At 39.5% G+C, this 22,315-nt stretch overlaps 2 protein-coding genes across 7 annotated transcripts in view; one reads left to right on the forward strand and one right to left on the reverse strand.

The window, feature by feature from the left end:
* The window catches only part of dnaaf8.L (dynein axonemal assembly factor 8 L homeolog), a 73,825-nt gene extending 62,119 nt beyond the window's left edge, over positions 1-11,706 (reverse strand). The window contains exons 1-5 of the mRNA XM_018236523.2: positions 11,368-11,706; positions 9,232-9,407; positions 5,940-6,044; positions 2,424-2,804; positions 1,102-1,162 (exon numbers count right to left, since the gene is read on the reverse strand). Of these exons, the coding sequence (XP_018092012.1) occupies positions 1,102-1,162; positions 2,424-2,804; positions 5,940-6,044; positions 9,232-9,369 (685 nt within the window). The 5' untranslated portion in view covers positions 9,370-9,407; positions 11,368-11,706. The remainder of the gene's footprint in view (positions 1-1,101; positions 1,163-2,423; positions 2,805-5,939; positions 6,045-9,231; positions 9,408-11,367) is intronic.
* Positions 11,707-11,786: 80 nt separating this feature from the next.
* On the forward strand, positions 11,787-22,311 carry LOC108701635 (ankyrin repeat and SAM domain-containing protein 3). 6 transcript variants are annotated; one of them, XM_018236528.2, is made up of 17 exons: positions 11,787-12,185; positions 13,736-13,931; positions 14,354-14,552; positions 14,715-14,836; positions 15,391-15,472; positions 15,558-15,693; positions 16,395-16,559; positions 17,264-17,392; positions 17,819-17,913; positions 18,244-18,405; positions 19,262-19,386; positions 19,485-19,626; positions 19,735-19,907; positions 19,994-20,073; positions 20,502-20,588; positions 21,698-21,788; positions 21,885-22,311. In XM_018236528.2, the coding sequence occupies exons 2-16, from the start codon at positions 13,774-13,776 to the stop codon at positions 21,778-21,780; spliced, it is 1,938 nt and encodes a 645-aa protein (XP_018092017.1). In that variant the 5' UTR covers positions 11,787-12,185; positions 13,736-13,773; the 3' UTR covers positions 21,781-21,788; positions 21,885-22,311. The 6 variants fall into 6 exon arrangements, with proteins under 6 accessions (XP_018092017.1, XP_018092014.1, XP_018092015.1 ...); XM_018236525.2 differs by having other exon boundaries at positions 13,766-13,931; XM_018236526.2 differs by lacking the exon at positions 11,787-12,185 and adding an exon at positions 12,201-12,319 and having other exon boundaries at positions 13,766-13,931.
* Positions 22,312-22,315: the final 4 nt, after the last annotated feature.

Below are 22,315 nucleotides of genomic sequence, written 5' to 3' on the forward strand. Positions count from 1 at the left end.
AGTAGTATGTGCCATTGGGTAATCATAAATAGAAAACTGCCATTTTAAAAAATAAGGGACACCCCCTGGGATCTAGGATTCCAGGTGCACACAAACAAACACATGTTAGGTCACATGAGCCAATTAACAGGCAGCGTTCTGTCTTTTGTTTCCACACTTCTTCCTGTTGAGTTGTAGTATTTCTGGTCATGTGATCTCTGAGGCAGCACAGAGACCATCACGAAATGATGGTTCAAGGTAAGAGATGTAAAAGGGCAATATTTACTTACATATATATATATATATATATATATATATATATATATATATATATATATATATATATATATATATATATATATATATATATATATATATATATATATATATATATATATATATATATATACACATATATACACACACACCAGTTTGGTAAGATTCTTTAATATGTCACTTCATTTGGTATAAACTATCTATAGCTTAATAATACAAAAGAAATGACCCATCTCATTGCACCTTCCCATCCATATGTTGTAAAGACTCCAGTGAAGTGATTCTTAAAACTTAACTTTTAATTGAGCAATAAAAAACCTATGTCTAGATAGCAATATTAAAACACTGGTTCGATAGGGGGCTGATAGACTGATAAGCAAGGGGTAGGAGGGGTGAAGTCACCTGGGAGTGACGGTTGGTTGGAGAGAATCAATAAATAATAGCGATTATTTGACCATTGATCATTCTGTATACCTATAAAGTCCACCAAGTATTAACCCCCAACAGGCCACCCCTTCTCCCACCTCAGGATCCCTCCCTTCAGGTGTGCGGTCGACCTGCTGAGTAATTGTGGTATAGAGGCCTAAATTCCAAACGGTTGTTAAGTAACCAGATATATCAGGATATTGGTAGCGAATTCTCTACCCCACGGATCGTCCGATGACCAACCCCTTCACCCTCCAAAGTCCCCTCCCGATCCGATCACCCCAGCTATAGATACGTTTTCCCTATCAGACGCCTACCTAACCAAAAGCTAAAATTGCGCCTCTGTATCTATAGCTTAAGTATTCATTTTGGGGTATAGTTTTCCTGAAGACTGATCACCAGTGAATACCATATTTTTACCTTGAACTTCCTCTTCCTTCAGCTGATGGAGGAGAGCATTCAGGTCCCATTGCTCTAGGCACTGAAAAAGAAAGGGCAGCTTTAACCAGAAACAACTGGACATAGCTGATCTATAATAATAGGTTTATATAAGAAGACATCAATCATTAACTTCTCTCTGCAAGGTGCCTGGTATTAATCATTAATGACTTAATCATAAGGAGCGGACATTTCTCAACTAAAATGTTCTTCCTACAGTAAGTTTCTATACACCAATACATCCAGTTAAAGAATAAGAATTCACTATAACATTCACTATAATATTCACCATAAAAACTGGCATTAAGACTTTAAGGCTAGGGTCAGACAATTGCAGATGTTTCACCACTGCTCCTCTGTTTCTGCCTGCATCCAGAAGCATTATCTCTGCTCGGATGCCGGCAGGCGCGGCAGATTTTGGTGCCGTAATTTTGCAATTCGCTCCAATATTGCTTGCAGAGAATCCATATTGTCTGACTCTAGCCTAAATATTATGTGATGGTGCCCATAGAATGATATTGAGGACATTTCTGAGAAACAGTGCCCTGCCCTTCCACTCCACTTTCTTCCTTATAGCAGATATGAATGTTACACCTTTAGGGGGTCATGCACTAACATATGAAAACACTTCTTGTATCTGTTGCTTTCCTTTTTAAAGGTTATTTATTGTATTTATATGTGGTAGACTGAAGAGAAAGCACTGGCTGATCGGTTGTATTTTTGGTTATATTTTTTTTGTATCGGTTGTATTTTTGTGGTGACTGGCAAACATTTCACCTGGGGCTGCATTCATTGGATTGATGCGATTACTGACCACACAGATTTATTGGATCTCGAAACGGATGGTCGAAATTGCTTAAACTAGCAATAATATTGTTCATTACAGTAGAACCCCGATTTTAGGTTTGTCAGGGGACCAGAAAAAATGGTGTAAAAACCGAGAAAATGTAAAATCAGGAGAATGTATTATTATTATTATTATGTGGGCCATAAAAGAAAAATGAGGTAAAATTTAAAATCAGGGGATGTAAAATTTATATTTTAATATATGTGACCAGCCCAAAAATAAAAGACATAGGGGCTGGTTTATAAACACTGGGCAAATTGGCACCTGGGCACATGGCAACCAATGTTTGCTTTCATTGTTTTCCTTGCAGCTGGCTGAAAAAAAAATCTAATTTACTGATTGGTTGCTATGAGATACTACCCAGGTGAAAATGTATCCAGTGTTTATAAATGAGCCCCACAATGTCAAAATTGCAAGGGATGGCAGTAGAAATAAGACAAATGCAAGTTTTTCTTACCTCAAGAAACTGCAATGACAAGCCCACAGGCTTTGAACTAAGGGCAGAGGTGCTTAGATGTTCTTTTTCTGTATTTCCAGGATGTATCTCATACTCGCTGTCAACATTGCTGTTAATTTGTGGCTTAAGCACAGTTGTAACGCTTGAGTGCAAAACATGCCGGAACCCATCTTCTTTCTCAGAGTCTTTAATACCAACCATAGACTCCGTTTGTATATTGTCTATAGGTTCTGGGCACAGCTGCTCTGTCTCTGGGTTTCTGGAGTTTATAGTATCATCTAATTCAGCCTTTTGGACTGATAAGGGAACACATACATTAGGAGAGGGTTCCAAGCTGTCTGAGAATTCTACTTTCTCAAGAGACATCTGCCTTGTTACAACCTGAAAGAATGAAGAAAAACTAAAGTTAATTCAGTGTGACAAAGAGCTTATTTCATTCTCTAATCTTATAGGACTGTATTATTATCCAATTGATATTGGTATGGGATCTGTTATCCAGAATGCTCGGGACCTGGGGTTCAGTAATTTGATCCCCATAACTTAAAATACATTTAGGAGGTTATTTACCAAAGGTTGAATGTTAGATGTTTTTATACCTGGAATTAACTAATGAATTAAGAGCTCGAATGGTATCATATTTAAGAAAAAAGTTAAATGGAAAAAACTTGATTCTGCAAGTTTGAGTTGCGAATCCCGAAAAAGCGAAATAATAGTTTTCCGGCAAAACCCTCCAAAAAAACTCAAACTTCATGCAGGGTATTAACATCTTCAAATGCTTCAAGGGACCTCTGCCATTGAATCCTACATGACCTTGACAGGTTTTACATGGTGTATTTTTGGATTCAAGCAATTTACAGGGTCGGGGTATAATAAATCTCGAAAAAAAAACCAAAAACCCTTGAACATTAAATAAACTCAATAGGATTATTCTGCCTTCAGTAAGAATTCATTGTATTTTAGATACGATCAAGTACAAGGTATTGTTTTACTATTACAGAGAAAAAGGAAGTCAATTTTAAAAATTTGAAATATTTGATTCAAATGGAGTCCATGGGAGATGGCCTTCCCGTAATTAGGAGGTTTCTGGATAATGGGTTTCCAGAAACCCGATCCCATGGCTGTAGTAGATTGGCTATGGCATAAGGGGCATTTTGACTTTGGCACAAAAACCATAGCTTGATTTTGTTGACATCTGCCCGCCCAACACCTCATTCCGTCACAAGCATTTCATCATCTCTTTGATGATGAGGATGTTTTCTAGGAAGGCTTTCCACTAGATGTTGGAACATTATTGGTGGGATTTGTTTCTATCCATATGTAAGAGATTGGTCACTAGGGGAAAGTGCAAAATGTGTTTGCTGCTCAGTCACACATTAGTGTATATTTTGGGGGGGATTTAGTTAGGATTTTAGTTTGATGTAGACAGTGATATTTTGAGACAATCTGCAACTGGGCTATGGCAATGATTTTAAAGAGACTGGGAGGCACATTTATCAAACGTTTAATTTCAATTCATGTGAGTTTTTATAAACTCCCCTAAACTCCTATAAATTCGAAATTCAATCAAAATTTGTTAATAAAATCAAATTTTTAAAACTCGGATTAATTGAGTGACCCAAAAACTTGAAATCAATTATGATTCAAATTTAAAAAACTTGATTCAATTTTTTTCTCCGAAAAAAACTTGAATGTCAGGAAGGCTTGAGGGATTGTAAAGATGAAAACTATAATGCATTGCTGTATGGGTAGGAAGCTTTTACTAAGGAAAGATATAATAAAAAAAGATTGTTTCTTTTTGAATATACACTTATTTTCTTCTGAAGCATGAATTTGTCTTTAAGGATCTGCGTTTAATCTGCATTTAATTTGTAATATAAAATAACTAATGTTAAAAAATAGCATCCCTTCAGAAAAACAGACAGATCAAGCTTGTGTTGTTTTTTTTTTTTTAATATTTTATAATGTTAACACTTTTTCTATAGTTTTTTTTCTAGTTTTAAAGATACAGGGATGTGATCAATTATCCAGAAGCCATTGGACCTAGAGTTTTCCAGATAAATGGAGTTTCCATAATTTGGATCACCATACCTAAAAATCATTAAACATTAAATAAAACAAATAGGATTGTTTTGCCACTAATATGAATTCATGCAAGTAGTTAGGATCAAGTATAAACTAATAAGGTTTCCAGATAAAGAATCCCAATCCCATCCCCATATCAGTTTTGACAATGTTACTATAACTTGGAACAACAGCGCCACCCGCTGCAAAAAAACAAATATCTTTGTTAGAAGATTAAAGACTTGTGATTCTGCTCCTTACCAGAAAAACAACAAATTACTTTTCTCTGCTCACTTTTTGGTTTGCCTTCTGTTGTCAGTCAGCCAAAATTAACATCACATATTGCTTTTTAAGGGGCAGATATATTAAGGTTCTAATTGTAAATTCGAATTTGAATTTTAGAGTTGGATTTTTTGGTCAAAACTCACAAATTCGAGTTGGGAATAATTCAAACTCAAATTTATCATACCTGGACCCTGGGAACAACTATTTTTCTCACCTAAAACCTGCCGAGTTCATGCAGAAGTTGTAAATGAATTCAAATCAGCTCAAATTCCCCAATTTCACACCAAAATTGGTGCACATGCCATCAGTGGTCCATCCTCCACCCAAATTCACAGCACCATGTAGTTAAAATACACCTTTATTCAAACTTTCATGGCAGACCTGTTCAGCAACGTTTCAGGCCTACATATGGCCTTTTATCAAGCTCACTATACGCTGGCCGTTTGGCCTTTTTATAGACAACATTTTGCCACCTACTGGTTACAAATTGACATAACAGTAAATGTTCATTATCCAAATTGTTGCTAATCCTTAGTATACAAATGAATACAATGTTAGACTAAATGGTGGAACCTTTTAAACTCTGTATGGGTAACAAGCCCGATGATGTTCACAATGTCTGAAACAACCCCCTTCAGATTCACTTCTTCAGGCCATCAGAACAATAAACAGATCAGGGTAAGGTCACACGTGGAGATTCGGGGAGATTTAGTCACCCGACAACTAATCGCCTCTTCTTTGGGGCGACAATCTCCCCAAACTGCTTTCTCCTGCTAGAATGAAAAATCACCAGCGGCATGGCACTCGCGGCGCTTCGTTTCCAAAGTTGCCCAAAGTTTCCTCATGAGGCAACTTCAGGCGACTTAGGAAAATGAAGCGCCACGAGTGCCATACCGCTGGCGATTTTTCATTCTAGCAGGCAGAAGGCAGGGGAAAGCAGTTTGGGGATCTCCTCGAATCTCCACGTGTGACCTTACCCTCAGTGCTATTCAGCCATGTGTTTTGATGGCCAAAATAGACTATAACTGATCACATGGGCTAATTACTGAATAATACAAAACTATTTTTTTTTTTTTTGGGACAGCAAGAAGCCTTAAGTGCAAAAGAATGTGAAACAAAGTGTCAAATTTCAAGTGAAACAGTCCTTCCATGTGTTAGTGCTGCCCTTACCTCACTGTTTAGTTCCCCATCATCTAACAGCTCTATGGACAGATCTGGAATTAAGTTGGTGTCTTCTCGCTGAAAGATATGCAATTCTTCTTCCTCGCAGTCTGACTGAGTAAAATAAAAAAACATTTTATTGCTGTTAAACGAAAGAAAGCTGAAATAATATGTAGCAGACTAAATTACAACAGATATCTGCGATTTGGTTAATATGGGTTTATTTATGTTGGAGGAGAAGCTGCAGTGCAGAAGTATATGAATCTTTGCATATATATTGGATGTAAATGAAGCACTAGAAAAGACTCATTTTTTATTTAAGAGTACCTTTGCACAGGTATCTGCTTGAAATATGGCACACTCAGCATATTGATTGCTACAAAACCCAGAGCAACCTTGGGGTTGCCTAAAAACATGTTATTTTAAAAGAGGTGGTTAAAGGAGTGGTTCACCTTTAAGTTAACTTCTAGGGGCCCATTTACTTAGTTCGAGTGAAGGAATAGAGGAAAAATAGTTCGAATTTCAAATGGTTTTTTTGGCTACTTCGACCATCGAATGGGCTACTTCGACCTTCGACTACGACCTTCGAATCGAAAGATTCAAACTAAAAATCGTTCGACTTTCGATAGTCGAAGTACTGTCTCTTTAAAAAATTCTTCGACCCCCTAGTTCGCCACCTAAAACCTACCGAGGCCAATGTTAGCCTATGGCGAATGTCCCCATAGGCTTCCTAACAATTTTCTGATCGAAGGAATATCCTTCAATTGATGGATTAAAATCCTTCGAAACGTTCAATCTAACGATTATTCCTTTGATCGTTCGATCGTAAGAATAGTGCTAAATTCTTCGATATTTGAAGTCGAAGGATTTTACTTCGACGGTCGAATATCGAGGGTTAATGTGCCCCTTAGTATGTTCATTTTTCTCTTCTTCTTCTTTTTTTTTTTTTTTTTTTAAAAGTTTTTGAACTTCTGACTCTTTCCGGGTTTCAAATTGGGGTCACTGACCCCATCTAAAAAACAAATGTTCTGTAAGGCTACAAACTTATTGCTATTTTTTATTACTCATCTTTCTATTCAGGCCCTCTCCTATTCATATTACATACAAAAAATCAGGTCTGCACACTCAAACACCTTGACAAAGGCTATTTGCCGAAACGTTGGGGTTATTCTCATTTTGGCAGGTGTATTCGCTCCTTGTAGTCTTCTTTTCTGCCTTGCTTGTACCTTAAGGGTGGTATGTATATTAGCATCATGTGAAATGTTTTTTGTTTTTGTTAAACATTATGCTTTTTGTTTGCTTGTTCTTTTTAACTAGTAAAACATATTTCAATCTTACCACCTGAGTCTAAAGATTCGTGTTTGAGTGTGCAGACCTGATTTTTTGTATGTACTATATTTGGTTGCTCTGTAGGGGTGACCTAAAGGTTATTTTGCACCTCCCACCACATTATTTTCTTTTGTATATTTTGAATAAGGTGTGCCCTCCATTTATCTGTATTTCCTCTCCTATTCATATCCCAGTTGCTTATTCATATCAGTGCATGGTTGCTAGAGTGATCAGGACAGTAAAAATCTAATTGCTGAAATAGCAAACTGGAGAGCTGCTGAATAAAAAACTAAAGAACTAAAAAAAAACACAAATAAAAAATAAAAATCAACTGCAAATTGTCTCAGAATATCACTCTCTCTGCACCATACTAAAAGTTAACTCAAAGGCGAATAACCCCTTTAAAAGAGAGTTATGATGCCTTTAGATTTTATTTTCACTTTATGCATTATACTTTTTGGTACCAAAATTTGAGTTTTAAAACTCAAATTTTTCGAGATTTATTATATCCCGACCCTGGAAATAGCTCGAATCTGAAAATACACAATCTAAAATCTAATGTAGAAGTCAATGGCAGAGGTCCCTGGAATCATTTCATGATGTTTAAGTTTTTTTTGGAGGGTTTCGCTCGAAAACTCGATCAATTTGAGGGTTCCGAGTTTTTTCTGCGGAAAACTCGATCAATTTCGAGTTTTTTCTTAAATTAGAAAGAGTTTGAGCTGTGAGTTCATTCGAGGTCTAAAAACACTCACATAGCTCTCAAATTCGACCTTTGATAGATAACCCAGATAGGCCTGCATTTAAATGAGCAATGTCCGTTTCTTAAGCCATTGAATAAAAAAGTACCAGAAGGATGGTCTATTGGAGCTTTAGCTTGACAATTTCAGGTTACAGTGATCTACATGTAGGATAATAATAATAATAATACCACTAGGATGAGTTGAGGGTGAGGTAGTGACATGGTGGTGATGTAAGGGGCAGGTTGTGGGCAGATTCTGTATGCATTGGGGCAGAGAACCTGTAATATACATCCTGACTTTGCCAAATGTTTTACTAGCTAGGCTGTGAAATACTAGGACAACCCTATCTACAGCTCCCCATGTCAACATCTGCTGGTAGATTGTGAATTCCTTTTTGGGTAACCCTGACTTTAAAAAAAAAAACCTTATCTACTGCTCATTGAGCATGATTATTGGGAGAGCAGATGAGTAAGCGGAAGTTAAGACACTCAGTAAGTTAATGTAATTTGACAATTTATGGATACTGCAATTAAAAAAAAAAAAAAAAGAGATCAAAAACATCATTCACTCAACTTCATCATCACACAGAGAAAAGTCTTTTTCGTTTGTGGTAATGGGAAACTGTTAAAGGAAAACTATGCCCCCACAATGAAAAATCAACCAACAGACAGTTTATATCTTATTAAGTGACCTATTAAAGGATCTTACCCAATTTAAATATTTATCAGTAAATACAGCCCTTTTACATTTTTTACCTTGAGCAACTAGGTGTGTGTTTCCACAGACCAGAAATAATGCAACTATAACTGTAAAAGGAAGACAGAACTTTGTCCAGTAATTGGCTCATGTTACCTAAATTGCATTGCCCCACAGGGTGGCTCATAGTACTTAAAATGGCAATTTTCTATTTAGGATTAACCAATGACACACACTATTATAAAAGTATATTTTTATGAAAATTGTTTATTTAGATGATTATGTTTTATGCAATATATATATATTTTTTTTTATAGAGACCTACATTGTTTGGGGGTATAATTTTCCTTTAACCGACTAACCAATTTATTAAAAAAATCTTTAAATATTAAAAAATACATCTCTGCATCTATAATAATATTTTAAGCATTAGCAGATAGTTACAAATGCTGGTTCACATCTTCTATGCAGTTCCCAAATCTAAACATGTCAACATTTCCAAATTACCAATGTCAAAGTAAGGTCTGTACACTTACCAGGGATGAATCATCTGAATCAATAGAAGGCACTTCAGCCCTCATAGCAGACAAAGCAGATTCCCAACCAGATACTCCAGACCAGTTTGAATCCCCCCTGGTGGCAGCTGGTAAAAATCCGTCCTGCTCTGAAGCCATTTTATAGATACACACTCCCCTACTGGCCAATTAAAGAACTAGAATAAAGAAAAATTAATTGGATGATAGCATGCAAATGACAGCAGCCCATGTTTGAAAGGTTAATTATGAATTTAGCAAACAATAATGGTCAGCAGCAGATCTGGATTGATAATCCACAGATTGCCAGTCTGTTAGTCTATGTAGCAGTGAACAACTGCTATGCCAGAAGTCCAGTTTTGCAACATTAAAATACTGATATATTGAAGTAAATAGATTGTAAGCTCCACAGTGCAGGGACCTATTTCCTTCTGTTTCTCTTACCACATGGCACTTAAATGATAATTCAACCCTAAACTTAGGGTGCAGATTCAGGCATCGGAGTTCACGGGCGCCATCTTCTTCTCTTCGGAAATCTTTGGAATGAGACAGGGGTTGTGGCACATGCGCAGTTGAAGCAGTTTTCTATGTTGCGACAACTGTGAATGTGCGAAACTCATGAAAATTGCTGAAGCGCCGGTCTTACTACGAAGACTCGGCTGAAGATGGTGCCCGTGAACTCCGATGCCTACATCTGCACCGAGGGGACAGTAAAACATTAGGGGCATTTGCCAGAGGTAACACTTAGGCTGAGGGGGAGAAGGGAGGGGGGTCTATGTAGGGTAGAGGAATTGACTTTTCCTTTAAGCTCTGTGTTCTTATGTAAGCTCTGTGTATATTTATTGTATTTATTATGCTACTTATACTTACTTATGTCCTTCCTGTGTGTACTTTTATATATCGTACAGTACTGCAGGTCCTTACAGTGCTTTACAAATAAAGTTTTACATTTAAACACACAAGCAAAAAGAGGAAAGAGGAAATGACATTAAAATTGTGCTCATATGAAAAAATATGTGTAGGTTTACGTCACCTTTAAAACCCCACTACAGATTTTAATCTTATTTTATATTTTGAGTTCAAGAAGTAAAGGTGAGGTGAGGCGCCCTTATACAGAGGTGTGGCGCCTTAATACAGAGGTGTGGTACAATAGGTAACAATATCAGATGAATATTTAGAGGCAGACAAAGCAACTGCTGGGGGACCAGGAAGTATCAGACCCAATGAGACACTGTCTGAGCTTTAGTTTCATGACAAAATATCATATTCATTTAGGCCATAAAATGATTTCCCACTGCCTGTGGGCACATTACCTTCCAGATCATTGTCAGTATTAAATATGCTAATATATAGTGAATAAAGTACCCCCTCTTGTTTCATGACCATATAAAAAAAAACACGAGGCTGAAGGCCGAGTGTTTTTATACAGGTCATGGAACTCCGACGTTACTTCGAATATCCTCATATTTTGCAACTGGGGGTACTTTATTTATTATAATACACAAGTTTTAGTGAGTCATATGACAGAAATGACATCAGAACTCACCGTTTATAACTGATGACATCAGAACTCACCGTTTATAAGGATAAAATTTACAAGATATTCATGGCTTTTCTGTATTATATAGTGAATAAAGTACCCCCTCTTGTAAAATATAAGGATATTATAAGTTACCAAGGAGTTTCATGACCATATAAAAACACGAGGCCGAAGGCCGAGTGTTTTTATACAGGTCATGGAACTCCGAGGTAACTTATAATATCCTCATATTTTACAACTGGGGGTACTTTATTTATTATAATACACAAATTTTAGTGAGTCATGTGACAGAAATTACATCACTACTCACCGTTTATAACTGATGACATCACTACTCACCGTTTATAAGGATATAATTTACAAGATATTCACGGCTTTTGTGTATTATAAGGATATTATAAGTCACTGAGGAGTTCCATGACCATGGGGTACTTTATTTATTATAATACACAAGTTTCAGTGAGTCATGTGACAGAAATGACATCACTACTCACTGTTTATAAGGATTTAATTTACAGGATATTCATGGTTTATATCTATATACACATAGTCAAATAGCCCCACTACACATGAGCAAGATATGATCAGAAGTAGCGTACCTGCTCCCATGGTTACCAGGCCGGGGCCTAATGCATAAGCTTTGCTTTCGGAGAGCGCTGGTTCCACACGCACTTCTTACACTTGCCACAAGATACCCGCAGGATGAAGAGGGTCTGACACACGCGGGGTACACAACAAACACTTAACAGTCAGCTGCTCTGCCAACTTAAGCACCTGGCAACTAACCCCGCCCATTAGCCGCCGTCCCCGCCTACAAGCCCAGCCCACATCTACTGTTCATAAGGAACTAGTCTAAGAAACGCCCCTTTGAACCAAATCCCGCCTCCAACAGGAGACCACTCCCGAAATAAAAACACGCCCTTAACCTTCTATGGCGTCTATACCTTTTTTCATATCTCCCAGGCAACCAATAGAAGCCCCCCCCCTGCTGTAAAGTCTGTGAGGAAATAGTGCAAGGCGAATACCGAATAATGTTTGTTTTCTATAAGACTTCACGGACAGCGTGATATCTGTACAAGTAATATTTATTGTATGTTCATTTCATAGCGTAGATCGGAAATACCTAAAACCGTAGAATGCCGTACAGGGAGTTTATTATACAGCAAGCAGGATCTTAGGTTTCATTGTCATTAGCTGATTTGCTCGGCGCATTTGACGTACTCTAGGGCTTTATTGGCGGATCGTGCTATCAATCAAAACGGAGGCGGGGCTGTTAGTATGTGGGTTTGGGGATTGTAGTTTAGCGGACTTCAATGATTAAGAGTTGCGAGCGTGGGAGGACTACGTATCCCAGAGTTCCTTGCGGAAAAGGGGCTTAGAACCGTGCTGTGTCTGAAGTAGCAAAGTAGGGTTAAAGGTAAGAGGTTTGGTAGTTCAGTTACCCCCAAAAGTTTCAGGCTGACTTCTGTGTTGAGACGGGTGGATTATAAAGCTATGAGTAGGAAGTGCTTCCAGTGATGATTGTGTAGCCGAGAAGTCCTGGACCTGAGTGTATGATGAGGGAGGGAGTGTATGAGGAGGGAGTGTATGAAGAGAGATCGAGAGTTTGAGTGTGTATGAGGAGAGAGTGTGAGTAAATGAGGAGAGAGATAGTAAGTGTATGAGGAGAGAGTGAGTGTATGAGGAGAGAGATAGTAAGTGTATGAGGAGAGAGAGTTAGTGTGAGTGTATGAGGAGGGAGTGAGTGTATGAGGAGAAAGATAGAGTGTGAGTGTATGAGGAGGGAGTGAGTGTATGAGGAGAAAGATAGAGTGTGAGTGTATGAGGAGGGAGTGAGTGTATGAGGAGAGAGACTGTGAGTGTGTTTGTGTGAGGAGAGAGTGAGTGTATGAGCAGAGAGCTAGAGAGTGTGAGTGTATGAGGAGAGACTGAGTGTATAAGGAGATATAGAGAGTGTATCATGAGAGAGACTGTGAGTGTGTATGAGGAGAAAGTGAGTGTATGAGGAGAGAGATTGCGAGTGTGTTTGTGTGAGGAGAGAGTGAGTGTAGAAGGAGAGAGACTGAGTGAGTTTATGAGCAGAGAGCTTGAGTGTGAGTGTATGAGGAGAGAGAGTGTGAGTGTATGAGGAGAGAGAGTGTGAGTGTATGAGGAGAGAGTGTGAGTGTATGAGGAGAGAGTGTGAGTGTATGAGGAGAGAGAGTGTGAGTGTATGAGGAGAGAGTGTGAGTGTATGAGGAGAGAGAGTGTGAGTGTATGAGGAGAGAGTGTGAGTGTATGAGGAGAGAGTGTGAGTATGAGGAGTGTGAGTATGAGGAGAGAGTGTGAGTGTATGAGGAGAGCGAGTGAGTGTATGAGGAGAGTGAGTGTATGAGGAGAGAGTGTGAGTGTATGAGGAGAGCCAGTGAGTGTATGAGGAGAGCCAGTGAGTGTATGAGGAGAGTGTGAGTGTATGAGGAGAGTGTGAGTGTATGAGGAGAGTGTGAGTGTATGAGGAGAGTGTGAGTGTATGAGGAGAGTGTGAGTGTATGAGGAGAGTGTGAGTGTATGAGGAGAGTGTGAGTGTATGAGGAGAGAGAGAAAATGTATGCGGAGAGAGATTGGTGCCCTGATATTTGAATTTTATTTGGAGAGTAGTAGCCTACCTGATGGAGAGTTAATTGCCTTGATGTCTGTGTATAAGGAGTTGGGAAGAGGGGCTCTGTTATCTGTAGTAGGATGGTTTGAGGTAGGGCACCTGATGTGTATAAGGAATATGGGGGAGGTAGGTGTGCTGCTGTCTGTGTATTAGGAGGAGGGAGGGAGGGAGGGAGGGAGGGAGGGAGGTAGGTAATCTAATGTCTGTATTGGGAGAAGGGGAGAGGGACGTTACCTGATGTCTGTGTAGTAGGGAGTAGAAGTAGGTGCTCTGATGTTTGTGTATCAGGAGGAGGGGCAGTGGATGTCTAATTAAGAGGTTTGCTGTAGATGTTGATGTGCCCGCTTTCCACCTGGCAGACAGGGAGATGGCAGAGCTGAGTGATGAAGCCAGTGAGACAGAGATGCTGAGCCACAGCCTGTCTATTTGGTATGGGGAGCCTCTGGATGATGCAGAGTTACCACTGGACCTACACACCGCAGCCTCTATTGGACAGTATGATGTGGTTCAGCACTTTGTGCGCAGGTGAGATGCACTGGTGACCCTAATGATCCCTCCCCAACACTGACTATTCTCTAACACCAACATAGCCATTCATTACAATACTGTGGGTGCAGCCATAATACAGACCTACTTTCATGATCCACACTTTCAAAGCTTAAAAGGACTTTTTACTGGCTACATTCAATGCAAACCGCTACGTTGCACTGATCCTATATGTACCTGCTACAATTAGGAAGGTGACAGGCCAGATTTGCTAAAACTTGCCTCTTAATTCATTGGGTTAAGGGTATATAATGCAAGAATCTATTACCTACATTCAGTGAATAGAGAGGGCTGTGGGGGCATTTGTGAAAGCAGCAGTTTGGGGCTCAGCAAGGGCTGAAAAACCACCCATCTATTTTACTTCTGTAATGGAATATATCACCTTTGTCTTTTGGATTTAGGAGGGATGTTGATCTGAACCAGCAGAACCTGGGAGGATGGACACCCCTTATGTATGCTTCTTACATTGGCCATGACGCTATAGTCAGCCTGCTGCTGGAGGCAGGTGTGGATGTGAACTGTAGTACTCCTAGCGGGCAGACCCCTTTGATGCTGGCGGCCAGCTGCGGAAATGAGAGTGTGGCCTACTTCTTGCTGCAGGTTAGGTGCCTCAACCATAATCTGCTTGCTGTTTAATGATCACATTAGATGTAGGAGCTGGAGGCCTCAGGCAGTTGGGTGGGACTGTCAGTTCTTGAATCTAGTTCACTCATGAGCAGATGGTTCTTGTGCTTTAATTCTGTAATTTTCTCTCCGTCACAGCAAGGGGCAGAGTTGGAGTCAAGAGATAACCGAGGCTGGACAGCCTTATTCCACTGCACTAGCTCAGGTCACCAAAGGATGCTTCGCTTCTTATTGGAGAATGGAGCAAATGGGGATGTCAGGTAAGATGAGCAGATGAGTGTAAAGCAGGAGTACTGAACCAATGTGCTGGTATATTTTAGGGTTGGTGTTTTAAAGTGAACCTGTCACCCAGACACAAAAATCTGTATAATAAAAGTACTTTTCAAATTAAACATGAAATCAATCAATATTGTCTGCCTAGGCATAGAGGTGGGGCAAGCAATTACTTTCACTTTCCATTCAGCACTTCATGATGTCACTGCTCTCCACACATTCCCCCAGTTCTCTTCACCATTTAATTGTGTAGCCAGGACATGGGGATGGACATCAGGTCCCCCATTCTGGTGCACAAACAAGATTGCGAGATGATACAAGGCTTGCCTTAATAACAGTGTCCACAAAATGGCTCCTGCCTGCTTGTTATAATTATGAATTCCCAGACTGAAGGAAACCAGATTCAAATAATTTATATAGTGTAATTAAAGTTCATTTTGCTTGACTAATGTGGATAAAATAGGATTTTTTTTTGGGTGACGAGTCCCCTTTAAGGTAGGCAAAGTGAAGATTTAATGTCATTTTCCATCTTGGTGCACAGAGAACCTCTCTATGGCTTCACACCTCTCATGGAAGCGGCAGCATCTGGTCATGAGGTAATCGTGCAGCACCTACTGAATCATGTAAGTTCCCGAAGGCCAGCCAGGCATCATAGTATCTTTGGTATTGAATTAGAAGAGGCTCACATTCATATTACTTTGTTTACAGGGAGTGAAGGTGGCTGAGACAGATCGAAATGGGGATACTGCTCGTATGTTGGCAGCAAGGTTTGGACATTCCAGGATTATTTCTCTCCTGGACTCTCACCGGCCTCGGGGGTCCCGAGCGCACAACAGGGGATCAGGTAACCCATATACATATATTACCTGGCCTTGTATATGATGGGAAATGATAATACTGTTGTCCAATAGCTGCCTATGGGGAAAACAATTGTACACAGTCCGTTACTAATTGGGTTCAAGTAAATGGGTCTTCCACAAAGTAGCAGCAGTGTGACCAGGAAGCTTTCACATATCCCCATGCCCAAACTGAGATAAGATGTTGTTATTCATGATCTGGAAAATTTGATGGCATAAACTTAATACTTCATGAAAAAGTAAGAACATTTTGCTGCATGGCAAGTGAATGCTAAAGCTATGGGGAGTAATTAGGATCATCTGATCATTTGGCCTCCATGCCAACAACTGTATTATATCGGGGCTTTAGGGAGAGAGCTGCCAGGAGAGCAATGCATCAGTATACCAGTGCGGTCCCCACTGATTGATTTTTCTTAACGTTAAGGAGGCACCCAAGTTATGTTTATTTTCCTCTGGGACGATGCATTTGTTTCCCTTGTAAAATAGTATTGGCCTAAGGAAAAAAACATTTTTACTCTCTTCCTAAAATGAGCGATCCCTAAAATTATGTCATGGAATTAGTTTCCATGTCCTTTAAACTGAGCCTTCACTTAATAAGATAAATAAAGCTCCTTACAGAGTAGTGTAGGAATTATGAAATTGGTTTACTTTTATAAAGTGGCCATCAAGATTTGTCTGCTTTCTATAGCAGTGCGCCACGAAGATCTCAGTTCTTCAGATGAGTCTACTTCAACTCCTCAACGTTCTAGACCTCAGCGAAAGCCCAAGGGTCCCAGCATTCATGATGGACCCCAAGCCTTAGCCAAGATAACAGGGGGAGGAGGTGGTGGTGGTGGAAACCAGGCTGCTTATGGTAAGTACAGAGTTGCTGTATCCTGACTATTAAAATTATTTTGTGGTGGAAAATTTCATGGTGTTCTCCAAATAAAAGTAATAGCTTGTAATCTTCCTAGGATTATCACTAGTGCAGGACATTTTCAATTTACCACTGCGCATGAACTGGATCTTTTCCAATGCTGAGAAAACAGGTCACCTTAAAGGGGTTGTTCACATTTAAGTTAACTTTTAGAACAATGTAGATATTAATATTCTGACACAATTTACAATTGTTTTTTATTTTTTGTGGCTTTTCAGTTTAACTTTTTGTTCAGGAGCTCTCCAGTATGGAATTTCAGCAGCTATCTGGTGGCTAGGGTCTTGTTTACCTTAGAAACCAGGCAGTGGTTGAAATGAGATACTGGAATATGATTTGTTGAGGGGGCTGAATAGAAAGATAAGTAATAAATAGTAACAAAAATACAGTTGTAAGCTCACAGACCAATAGTTTCTGTCTGTCTGTCTGGGTCAGTGACATCAATTTGAAAGCCGGAATATTATAGAAGTGGGGGGCAAATAGTTTGAAAACTATAAAAAAAAAAAATTAAGGCCAATTGCAAAGTTATTAGGAATAGGACATGTATGGACAACGGTGGTTGGTGTATTTTATTTGATCAGATGTTTTGAGAAACTATGAACTGATTCATTATGCGATATTGATGCAATATTTTTTTCTCCCAGGCAATGTCCCACCTAAAGGGTATGTAACATTTAGCGGACAGGATGCTGCAGGAGATGAAAACTTGTGTTACAGAGATGTCACTTCTCCTATCAATGAGCTTGATGTTGAAAGCAATGGCAGCAGCAGAGGTATGGTTTTCACAGACCAGTGACTTTCAGAAGATGCACTATTACACTATAACACATCATTTTAAGGGCTGCTATATATTTTTCTCTTTTTTGTTTTCCCTAGTCTCTCTACTAGATTCAGATTGCAGGTTCAGTTTTGCATAGGTCTCCGTTGTTCTTACACTTTCCAGTTTCCCTTTTATTTGCCATAATCGTATGACATTTTTACTCACTGCCGGGGGGTATTCTCTCATTAAGAGCATAATCAGCCATTCGTGGTAATAACTCCAGGCGTAGCATCCAAAGGAAGGCCCCCTTAGTTTAGTCATATCCGTTACAGAGAAGAATGCTTCCCTGTACGAAGCATAATTGTACTGGTAAATAGTTGGATAATTCAACCCACATGTTATTCTGTATTATGACCCAAAATGCTTGCTAATTTTTCAGATGAAGACGATACTGGTAGACTGCAGAGCAGCAGTAGCGAGGGCCCATGTCCCAATCCAGATGTGAGCAGTGAAGCTTCACTGGAGAGTAATGAGGTATGCAACTTATCATAATGCACAATGTCTCATTCTATTAGCATGGTATTAATGGGGGACGATAAATGTGCCAGGCCCCTCTCAGACTACAGACTTCCCTTCATCCATCTTAATCTAATTCTAGCAGCATGAAAAGGGGCAGCCCTTTAAGTTGCACTTTTTATTCCAATATAGTGTGTTTTAAGTGTCTCAGGCTGTTTGCTCTGCAAACATAGGGGTTAATAAAATAACAAACTATACAGAAAATATCAGTGCTGATATTTCTATTCCCATGGTGTTCTTTTTGTGCTGCTCTGCTTGTGTCATAGATTCATTCCTCCCCTTTTTCAGGATTCCGACTCCGGAGCAGAAACTGCAAGCCGAAAACCATCCAAACCATTGGCCAAGGGGAAACAACGCAATGGAGATACCCACACTTTTCAAGGGGGTTCAGACTGCAGGTTTTCCAATTCTGTACTGAACCTAGAAGCACAAGCCTACACTGGGCCTAAGGTAAAGAGAGCAGCACTAGAATTCAAAGAAGCTGCCAAAGTTTGGTTGACTGGGCAGATTTGTAACGTGCCTCTCAGGCTTCCCACTGATCTAGCAAGGGTTAAAGGAACAGTAACACCAAAATGAAAGTTTTTTTTTTTGCCCTGTACTGGTAAAACTGATCTGTTTGCTTCAGAAACACTACTATAGTTCATATGATCAAGCTGCAGTGTAGCAATGGCGGAAAGTGAAAAAAGGCTGTATGACACAGGTTAAATAGTGGATAACAGATAACACCATTATGTTCTACAGAGATTATCTGCTGTGTAACCTGAGCCTTTTCTCCTTTGAATGGCTGCCCGAATTGCTACACAGCAGCTTATTTATATAAACAAACAAAGCAATTCTACCAGTGCAGGGCAACACTGCATTATATCTTTATTAAACTATAATAGTTTTTCTGATTTGCTATCTGATGCATAATTCTTTAGGCACTGATACAGAGATTTTGGACACTTTAAGCAACATGTTCTTTAAAGAAGCCCAAAAGAGCTTGTCAGAGTATCCAAAAGTTTCCCCATTGACCTGCATGTAAATGACAAGCTATTGCACAAACACTTGCAAATCTTTATATGCGTTATATATATATACTTTAATGGGCTAAAGGTGTTTGAAATCTCTCTGTGCCATTGCCTTAAAGCAGTTTTGTTTGGCCAGGTCTGATAACCCTTATCAGCCAGACATATGTTTGTTTTCCAAACCGCTGACCTGTAATTGTGTCTAACTGGCTGGTTGCTATGAGTTACTAGAGTTGTAGCAAACATGGCACCTATTATTACACTGCACCACGTGTTTGTAACTGTTTCTTTCCCATCAGGACCTATCGGAGATGCTGGAGCAGATTGGCTGCTCAAAGTATTTGCCTGTCTTCGAAGAGCAAGATGTGAATTTGCGAATTTTTCTCACCCTTACAGAGACAGACCTGCGTGAAGTTGGCATCACGTACGTACTCTTCAGTTTTAGGAATCATAGGTGATGGAGCTTGTATATAATTACTCACACTGACCACTTTTATTTCTTTTTTTTTTTCTGTTCTGCAGCCTGTTTGGCCCGAAGAGGAAGATGACATCAGCCATAGCTCGCTGGCACAGCTCTACTCGCCCTCCTGGGGATGCCCTAGAGCAGGTTTATGCTGACCGGCTGGAGGCAGAGATGCAGGAATTAGCCATACAGCTGCATAAGGTTAGAGTGTGTGTTTATTGGAGTGTTGTGTATTAGTGTACCACCATGCTGCTGTCAAGTTATGGAGAGATGTGGACAACGTTGCATCTTTGTATCTTTCATTAACAGAAGTGTGAGGAGACAGAACTGCTAAAGGCCCAGGTAGCCCAGGAGCGTGAGCTACGTACTGTGGCTGAAAGTTGCCTCATGGAGCAAGAATCCCAATGTCGAGCCTTCCGGTGTCAACTGGAGACTGCAGGTAACCATGCCAACGATGCCCAGCGTGCCATCACACAGCTCAGGTACACTTTTCCTTCTCTGCAATTTTCTACATGTTTATCTGTTACATGTGTAACCCCACAATTAATCACACTGCATTGCTGTATAGGAGCTGCCAGCAGGAGCTGTCACTTCGACTGGGAAAAGCTACTGCTCCAAGAACAAAGGGGGCTCATGGCAGAACCACAGGTATGGACTTTCACATCATGTGCAGCATTCTGGGTATCTTCTATATCTGCAATAGGTTTTATATATACCTCCAAAGTATGGATAAAATATATGTTAAATGGGATGTTCCTAATCCACTTTAAATTATTTGAAAATGTAACTCCTTGTTTAAATGCCTGCCAGTCTGTATAGCACTGTCTAACTGCAAGTTATCTGTACAGTGCAAGCTGTCTGGCTCCCCTGTGAGCACCAGTTGAGTGAAGAAGTCAGCTTTTTTTTTTTTGTAGTTCAGCTTTTCACTCTACTGCACATGCGGAGAAGGAATAAGCAGGAACACAATTGTTCTGTGGCACTTGCTGATTAATACCGCGGACCTTTGTAGTTTTCTGATAACAGAAGCTGTGTGTGTGTATAAAAAATCTCAGGAAGTCACTTATGCTTTTGTTCAGGACTTGAAGGGATGAGTGCAGCTTCTATGAAGTCCATGTCCATGGTAGAACTATCCTTGTCAATGGAAGAAATTACTGCAACATTAGGTAAGATATCATTGCCATTACAATTTAAAGGAGACACCCACAATTCATGCATAATTAAAGGGGACGTATACCCCTCACGTATAATTTAAAGGGATTGTTCACCTTTGAGATAGCTTTTAGTATGATTAGTATGATGTATTCTGAGACAATTTGTTTTTATTATTGAAGGTTTTTCAGTTATTTAGCTTTTTATTCAGCATCTCTTCAATTTGCATTTAAAGCAATCTGGTAACTAGGGCCCAAATTACCCTAGCAACCATGCCGCGATTTGAATAATTTGTTTTTTAGAAGGGAGTCAGCGACGCACATTTGAAAGCTGCAAAGAATCAGAAGAAAAAGACCAACAATTACTATATTACTATAACTTTTATAAAACTATAAAAATAAATAATGAAAACCAATTGAAAAGTTGCTTAGAATTGGAATTGGTCGTTCTATAGCATAATAAAAGTTACCTTAAAGGTGAACCACCCCTTTAATGTAAAACTACTGCTTTACTACTAATTTACATTAATTTCATATTAGCATTTTTTACATTGTGTAACAGGAGCGCCCTCTGCTGTTCAGACTGGGCAAGAGCTGGAGAGAACGGCAAACGTTTACTACTACTACTGGAATTGTCTCCCTTTTTAGTTCTGACACTCCTGCCCGATAGAATTGAGCGTGGAAGCTTTAAGAGATAATATATGTTTCAGTATAAGCATCAGTACATTAAGTACAGAACACTACTTCCTGCGTTTCAGCTCTCTAACTCTGAGTTAGTCAGAGATTTTAAGGAGAGCCACATGGGACATAAAAGTTCAGTGAGTTTGCAATTGATCCTTAGAATTCAGCTTAGATTCAAAAGCAACAGATATGACCCATGTGCCCCCCTTCAAGACACTGATTGGTTACTGCCTGGTAACCAATCAGTGGAAACCAAGAGAGCTGCAAAACAGGAAGTAGTGTTGTGGCTATTATGTTAGACATCCAGTCACTCCAGCCTTTATACATTACATTTTTGGCTAACTAATTGTATTGAAAAAAATTTTTTTATTTTGCACAGCCTATTTACCCAGTTTTTATTGTTATACTGAACAATTCCTTTAAACCGTGACTGTTATCCGCAGGGAAATCTACAAGAGCAGTACAGGAAAACCTGGAGAAGCTGCGCATGCCAGACAAGGGGAGACATAAATGGCCGGATCCGTGATCCTTAAGGTAAGGTTATAACTACAATTCGCTCAGGACTAGCCATCACCTATGGATTCTGTAACAGATGGGTTCATAGCTTACTGTAATGATTTTATCTTTCAGACACCTTTCTATTGTTCTTAAGACGGTGGGTGAAGTTTTCCACCCCGAAGATGTCAGATGCCGGAGAGTGATGATTGCACCTCTTGCTTACAGCGCCTGTCTCAGGCCATTACAGGGCACGGAGGAATGGGCTGGGAGGCAGATCTGCAGTTCTGTGATTATTGTATGAAGCTTTCCGTCAGCAACGAAAGAGCAAAGTTCCGCAGGGCTTTTTAATAAGAGATAGATTAGGAATATACATGCAGGCAGCCCGTAGGGAAGAGATTAATGAATGAAAGCAATAAGTGCCTGTGTGTTTTTAAAGGGGAAATGTGGGATGCTGGTTAAAGCTTTTATGAGAAATTGGATTGGTGAATTTTAATACTCTGCAAGTGGCAGATTTTTAAGTGATAATTTTATCCTCACAATAAAAAAAAAAATATACTTATCTC

This window comes from Xenopus laevis, chromosome 9_10L (genome assembly GCF_017654675.1).
Source record: "Xenopus laevis strain J_2021 chromosome 9_10L, Xenopus_laevis_v10.1, whole genome shotgun sequence".
Lineage (NCBI taxonomy): Eukaryota > Metazoa > Chordata > Amphibia > Anura > Pipidae > Xenopus > Xenopus laevis.

Coding starts and splice junctions, on each gene's coding strand:
- LOC108701635 (XM_018236524.2), top strand. Junction 17,914..18,243: donor CTTCACTGGAGAGTAATGAG/GTATGCAACTTA, acceptor CCCCTTTTTCAG/GATTCCGACTCCGGAGCAGA. Junction 20,589..21,697: donor AGAAATTACTGCAACATTAG/GTAAGATATCAT, acceptor TGTTATCCGCAG/GGAAATCTACAAGAGCAGTA.